General features: G+C 39.4%; 1 protein-coding gene across 2 annotated transcripts in view; it reads left to right on the plus strand.

Annotated features, from left to right (window-relative positions):
* dlg4b (discs, large homolog 4b (Drosophila)) overlaps positions 1-7,500 on the plus strand; it is a 45,847-nt gene that overhangs the window by 12,240 nt on the left and 26,107 nt on the right. For both annotated transcript variants that reach the window (XM_058763254.1, XM_058763255.1), the window contains exons 4-5: positions 4,678-4,839; positions 5,870-5,920. In XM_058763254.1, the coding sequence (XP_058619237.1) occupies positions 4,678-4,839; positions 5,870-5,920 (213 nt within the window). The remainder of the gene's footprint in view (positions 1-4,677; positions 4,840-5,869; positions 5,921-7,500) is intronic.

Here is a 7,500-nt window from a genome sequence, read left to right on the forward strand (position 1 = left end):
GCGAGCGAGCGGGCGAGCGAGAGAACGGAGGCTCGAGTGGCGGAGGGAGAGAGCGGGGAGGGTGGGGGGGAACAGCGCTTCTGTCGCCCCTCAGTCCTGACATGGACTGCCTGTGTATAGTGACCACTAAGGTAAGACCGCTGCAGCCCGCGCGTGTGTGTGTGTGTGGGAGCGAGTGTGTGTGTGCGCGTGACGTGTCTAAATACCGCAGCGTTCTCACGCGCACGCGTGCGTTCAGCGCCGCCGTCTCGAGCTCTCGTCTCATTTATACAGCTGTGAGTGTGTGTGTGTGTGTGTGTGTGTGAGTGTGTGTGAGAGTGTGAGAGTGTGTGGGTGAGTGTGTGTGTGTGTGTGAGTTCTGCTGCTCTTCAAACTGTTTCTGAAGAACAAGTAGGTGTGGGAACAGTTCATGTGTGTGTTTAGTGCTGCTGCTGATTTACACCTGTGTGTGTGTGTGTGTGTGTGTGTGTGTGCGGCCTGTTCATTAGGTGCATGTTGATGACGTGTTGTTACAGAGTTGTTAATTGACTTGTCTTGATGTTCTAGTGATCTAGTGATCTTCATGTTGAGCATTTAATGTGTTTACTAAGGTGCTTTCTTCATGGGGAACTTAGGATTTCACCAAGAGCTCGAGATTAGGCTAGTTAGTGTGGGTCGGTTATAGAAATAGAAAATCAATTCCAGTTCCAGAATCAGATACTGAAGGTCAGGAATTGGGTACTTTATGTAAAATTATCATTTCAATTCCACCTATCAATTCCTGTGTGCACATCTTTTTTTTTTTTTTTAGCTGGCGAAAAGGTGCTGTTAAGAATGTATTTATCTATGAAAAATTCATTCAAGAGATTCATTCAAAATCACTGATTCATCCAGTAATGAAACAAGTCAATCTTCAGTGAGTCGTTGAATCGTTCCATGAGATTTTGTTTAGTTGTCTAATGTTTTTTCTTCAGAACTGTGAGAGAACTGTGGCAGTATTTGTGTGTTTTTCACAGTCATTAGCTATTTTTTATCTATCCACGTATTTTTGTATGTGAATTTCGGGATATAGCATTATACATAAAAAAGCATTGGTTGGACACACGAAGATGTGCGAATGTTCAAAAAATGTGCATAAAGAAAACATATGCGCTCCACTGAGCCGGATTATTTTTTTATCCAGTAAGAAAACATGTGCATAAACTACAATGGAAACACAATTACTGAATAAGTTCTTTTATGCGCATCAAAAGCGTCATGTGACTTCACCTCAACAGGTCATGTGACTGGATAACTGAACTAACCAGTCAAATTCTGTTGGTCATTTCATCAAAAACTTACTTTACGACCATTTAAAAAGCATGTTCTATATACTGTATATAATATGAGCATGGTTAGGGATTCGAACTCGGGACGCCTTTAGCGCAGTGCATTGTATGTCGGCTCGCTGCCCACAAAGCTATTGCCGCTAACATGGCCATACTGTTTTTTGCCTACTGTACAGTATGTTAGTAGGTGTATTCAGATGCAGCCTGTGAGTTATGTCATGATATCATTTAAGACATGCTTTTTTTGGGCGTTAAATAATGGCGCAAATACCAGTAATTTGAGGAGTGCAGACGTTAGTAAAACGCGTCGCGTGATTCATTTGAAGACTCTTCTCCCGTAACTTTAGCGTCTGAAAGGGAAACTCCTACAAATTAATATTCAATAAGATCAGGCGCAAAAATAACTGTTAATTCTTCACTGCGCGTCTTTATTAAATCCTGACAGAACTATTTTAACGCTAAAAGATGGTTTGTAAAGCTGGCCCTAAGTTTTGTTTTTCTTCTTGGGACATTTTCCAATAACTGAATCTCCACTAAAACTTGCACAGCTTTAGTTTAAGGATCGTCCAGCAGGCGGAGCAGCAGATCTCGGGCGTGAGCTTCATGTTGGCTGTACAGGGTCTTTACGGGCAGACGCTCCTGAGATCTCCTGCTTCTGTGTGGATTGATATGAGCAGCTCTCACAGCTGAAGCTCTAGTCTCAACTTTATGTAAGAACTTATGAAATCCCACCAGCCTACCGCATTCATTCAAAGGCTCTTAAAGTGACAGTTCACCCAAAACCGATGCTTCTGTCATCATTTACTGCCTGAATTTGTCTTTCTTCTGTGGAGTGCAGAAGAGGATATTCTGAGAAATGTCTCCGTGTTTTTGTTGATAGAGTGAAAGGCGTGGTTTGGTTTCCAGTGTTCTTCAGAACATCATACAGGTTTGGAAATGATGACAGAATGGTCATTTTTGGGTGAACCGTGCCTTTAAGAGTGTGAGCTTTGAAGTCACGTGACTTTACAGTAGGGCGATATGGTAAAAAATTACATTTTGATTTTGTATTTGCATCATTTAAAGAATGTAACTACGACATGATTAAAGTAGCATTCATAACACTGATTGATGAACATTCTTCTGACGTCTGGTGTTTTTCAGTAATCAGGACTCGTGATATGTGTCTAATTACAGTGTTTGTTAGAATTTTTAAAAAATGTTTTAAAATTCCTCAATTTTAAAAAATAAAAAATAAATAAAATCATGGCAAAACATTACATTCAAATGACCAGCAAACACAGGGCACAGTTCTCATATGGTTCAATAAGAAAAATCTTTCTAGAAATCTTCTTTGTTGTTTGTTTTAGTAACTAAAAACTAAACCGTCCCAGAACGTGTTTGTGAGAACCGAAGGAACCCTATATAGAACATTCCCTGCAGGTTTCATTTAAACCCACGTAAACTGATTTTTCATAAACTATATTTTGCAGAATTGCGTGACTGACACGAGCATTTCATCTGATCAGGTGTAGAAGTGACAGTGAAAAGTAATGATCAGATAAATCCTACTTTATAGCTAAGCATATTAAAATAATTCTTTTATGAATTCAAAGTCACTATGAATGCTGTGAATTCAGACGTACTGCTCATGTCACATGCTGTTTTTGGCCTGATATACAGTAGGGATGAAGAACCGGCAGAGTGTGTTTTCTGTGTGTGCTGCACACTTCAGTAGATCGTGTGATGAGTGTGTGAAGGACCGGGTGAATCAAAGACTCGTTCGGAAGGAAAAGAGGGCATTTCTGCATCATTAGCGTCACTAAATACAGCTGCAAAAATTAAGATTGAAACATGCTTCCCGAGCGCTCCATTGGTCAGATAAACAGATAGCCCCGCCCCACACTCACGTGATTGGTCGAGGCAGAAGCTGACATGCCGCTCAATCAACCAGATCAATGCAGTGAAAGCATCACAGTTTCACTCTTCAGGAATCAAACCAGCAGCCGCTCTGAACACACACACACACACACACACACACACACACACACACACATTCATAAATCTGAAGACCGTCATTTGTTTCTCTTTCATCTTCATTTTTGTGTTGCTGGTGATGTCAGTTGCTATGCAACTGTGCTATCAGAGCCAGTTTCCATGACGACCAGACCAGCATCGTGCACTGAATGAGAGAGAGAGAGAGTGGGAATCACTGTCTCTCTCTCTCTCTCTCACACACACACACACACACACACACACACAGCAGTGTGAGTTTATGATAATTTTATATTCACACTCTGTGAACTCTTGTTTCTTTGTGGGTCTGATGTGTTTCTGCTCTGGATCAGATCACTGTTTGTGTGTGTGTGTGTGTGTGTGTGTGTGTGTGTGTGTGTGTCCTGCTGAGGCTCTGAATGGCGTCTCGTCCCTCTCTGATGACATCATCATCACTCCTCCTCAGCTCTGCAGTGGGCTCTGAGTGGAATACTGAGCAGCTCTGTGTCGCCCCCGTCTGGCCAATCCCACAATCCCCTGCGTCTGTGTGTGTGTGTGGTTCATGCATATGTGCATACATGTCTTTCAAAAACGTTTGAAATCACCATGCAGTCAATATACAAATATAACATTAGACTGAATAGTAAATATTCGATTTTAGAATATTAGATGTCTCTTTTTTTAATTAAGTTTTTAAAAATATTATTATTATTCAAGGTTTTATTATTGTTATTGATATTTAAGGCTTTATTATTGCTGCTATTATTCTTTTTTTAAGGTTTTTAGGGGCTGAGCTCAGTAAACTGATGATTTTGATTTTTAAATGTGACCCTGGAGCACAAAATCAGTCATAAGGGTCAATTTTTTTAAATTGAGATTTATACATCATCTGAAAGCTGAATAAATAATCTCTCCATTGATGTATGGTTTGTTGGACAATATTTGTCTGAGATGCAACTATTTGTAAATCTGGAATCTGAGGGAGCAAAAAAATCTAAATATTGAGAAAATCACCTTTAAAGTTGTTCAAATGAAGTTCTTAGCAATGCATATTACTAATCAAACATGAAGTTTTGATATATTTACGGTAGGACATTTACAAAATATCTTCATGGAACATGATCTTAATATCCTAATGATTTTTGGCATAAAAGAGAAATGTATAATTTTGACCCATACAGTGTATTGTTGGCTATTGCTGCAGATATAGCTGTGCTGCTTATGACTGCTTCTGTGCTGCAGGGTCAGATATTATAAAGTGTGTTGTGTTAAACTGATATGTGCCAGTGTTTCCCAGCTTCATGAGGTGCTTTCGAACCGCTGTGTGTGTGAGTGTGTGTGTGTGAGTGTGTGTGTGTGTGTGTGATCAATCTGAAAGCTCTGTGTGTGTGTGCAGAAGTACCGTTATCATGATGAGGAGACTCCTCCGCTGCAGCACAGTCCCGCTCACCTGACCGCAGGAAAGTCCACTGAGATGCTCCCTGTTAGCGACGCCGGACACGCCCCCATCGACGGTATCCACGGTTACACACCCCAGATGCACGTGTCACCCGCCAAAGTAAGAGTTCTGTGTGTGTGTGTGTGTGTGTGTGAGCTCCTCATGTGTCCGTCAGCACAGAGCTGTAAAGCAGCTTTCAGCCATGACCTTTGACCTCATAATAACAGGGTGAGCAGTCCTTTGTCACACGGGGTCAGTCGGAGTCAGATCTTCATTTTAACGATCTCATTATCGATTCTTAAATCATCAAACATTTTTATAGCATGACTGCTGCACAGTAATCTTTGATAGGAACGTCTCAGCGTTTAAGTTCTGTCTGAATGTGTTTGTGGCTCATCACAGATGACTGCAGTGAAGCGATCATTTCATTCAGCAGCACATCTCACTGAAATCAGTCGTGAATCATGGGATCAGTCGATCCGCAGAAAGACATCAATAAACAGCTTGAGATCAATACCGTCATGTAACGCCTCATTCAATCAGTTCAACTCTAAACATCAGTCTAGAGGAGCGTTCTGATGAATATATGCCTTAAACATGATTATATCATTAAAAAGTAGCATATCAAAGCCTTATGTGCAATTTATGTTTGTTTATGAGTAGTATTTGATTTTGTTCTTTATTTTAACCTTTATTATACAGTAATGTAATGCTGACAGGGTTTTGCGTATAGTTTACAGCATTAGCAGTTTTTTACTTTAGAAAAATCGCAATGTACTGTACCTGCAGATTAATCAATATTGAATAAAATCGAGATCAAAATCATATCAAATCAAGCCCTTGCTTTAAATTGGGTTTTATTTTTAATTTGTATTAAATAATGTTTCTTCACCTGCCACATGAGTTTCCATAGTTACCCTTGGTTGTTGCCATAGATTCCAGTGTTTGTTGCCATAGTAACTAATCACTCACACCTTTCTCTTGTTGCCCCTCATTATCATTATATTTATTTTGTTCCTATTTAAACCACTAACTATTCAACTGTTTTAGTCATGTGACTCGTCTCTCTCTCACACACACACACACACACACACATATGCCTTCTAATATGCTGATTTGCTGTCTCTAACGAGTCTGTGTCGTGTTTCAGCCGGTGTTGCTCCCCAGCGGTCACGCGCCCTTCTACGCCACTTCGACTCTGGTGAGTGTTCCTCTGCTTCTGATTGGCTGTGATGTCATTTCCTGTAGACGCCTCACTAGATCTGTCCCGATACACACACTTGCAGTCTTTGGCCGCTTGTCTACTTGGATGACGTCTTTCTAGTGGACATAAAGACATCGAGTGTGTGTGAAAGGCTTGATTCCTGGATTGAGAGGGTTGTAAACGTGTTTTGACAGAACTCGTTAACACTTTACAGTAAGGCCCCATTAGTTCAGCCTCGTTGATGCATTAATAAACAATACACTGTACATTTGCTACAGTAGCTGTTAATGAAAACACAAAAGTTCATTGTTAGTTCATGTTTGCTCAGGTCCAATAAATGATATCAACAGATACAACTTTTGCTTTTATTATTGTGTTTGTAAATGTTGAAATTAACATTAATTAAGATTAATAAATGCTTTAGAAGTTTATTTCATTTTAGAAGTTTGTTTTCACCATTGGATAAAAAAATAAAATAAATGAAAAAGGTAATTATGACTTTTCATCTCAGTTCTGAGAAACAGTCAGAATTATAAGATAGAATAAATAGAATTGCAAGACACAAACTCAGGATTCTGATCTCTTTTCCCACAATTCCAAGTTTATATCTCACAATTCTCCAAGTCCAGTTTTATATATGAGTTCTTATGTTGAAATGCTGACTTTATTCTTAAATTGAGAGTTTCTGTCACTGTCAGAGTTTACTTGCAATTATGTTTTTTTTTTCACCATGGAATAAAAAATTAAACTTTTTATCTCACAATTGCAACTGTTCTCAGAATTCTGACTTTATATCTGATATTTAAATATTATATATATATATATATATTATATTTGTATTATATTTATCTTTTATATAAATTTATCTAGTAATCTTGACTTTTTTTCCCAAAATTGTGAGAAAAAGTCACAATTGCTTTTTAATTTTTTCAACCCTGATATTGATAACTATATTAGCGTCCACAGCAGTGATTTATTGTAAGCGTGCTGCAGTTTTGTCGTCTGTCTCTTTAAATGCTGGAACTCTTTAAAGCAGGATGGATTCTGATTGGCTGTCAGGGTTTTTATCATTCATCTGGTGAAAAAATAGCTTTGAACGTGGACTCTGCTAATCTTTTAAATTTAAAATGTTTTTTTTTTTTTTTTTTTAAATGCTATTTTTATTGTTAGGGTTAGGGGTGTGAATTTAGTGTGCGTTAAAGGCAATCTCGCGCGTGTGTGTGTATTGGAACAGAGCCCGCCTCCAACATCACATTCAGCCTCTGATTGGCCGCTTCACGTGTCACTCAGCTCATGTTCTGGTCAGTGTGTGGCCAGGTGTATTTGGTCAGAAGAATCATGTGACGCAGGGTGGTGGGCGGAGCTCCAGGTGACAGACAGCTGCACTCACACTAGCACACAAATCACCATGGAGACGGCAGGGATGTTGGTCTCCATAGCAACAGGAACACTTGATCAGTGTGTGTGTGTGTGTGTGTGTGTGTGTGTGTGTGAGAGAGAGATGTGGTGAATAATAAGCTGTACTGAAGGTTAGTGTTTGAGTCTGAACTCTACAGAAAGTTCAACTCAGTTCTGTT

Source organism: Onychostoma macrolepis, chromosome 23, assembly GCF_012432095.1.
Source record: "Onychostoma macrolepis isolate SWU-2019 chromosome 23, ASM1243209v1, whole genome shotgun sequence".
In the NCBI taxonomy this organism is placed as follows: Eukaryota; Metazoa; Chordata; class Actinopteri; order Cypriniformes; family Cyprinidae; genus Onychostoma; species Onychostoma macrolepis.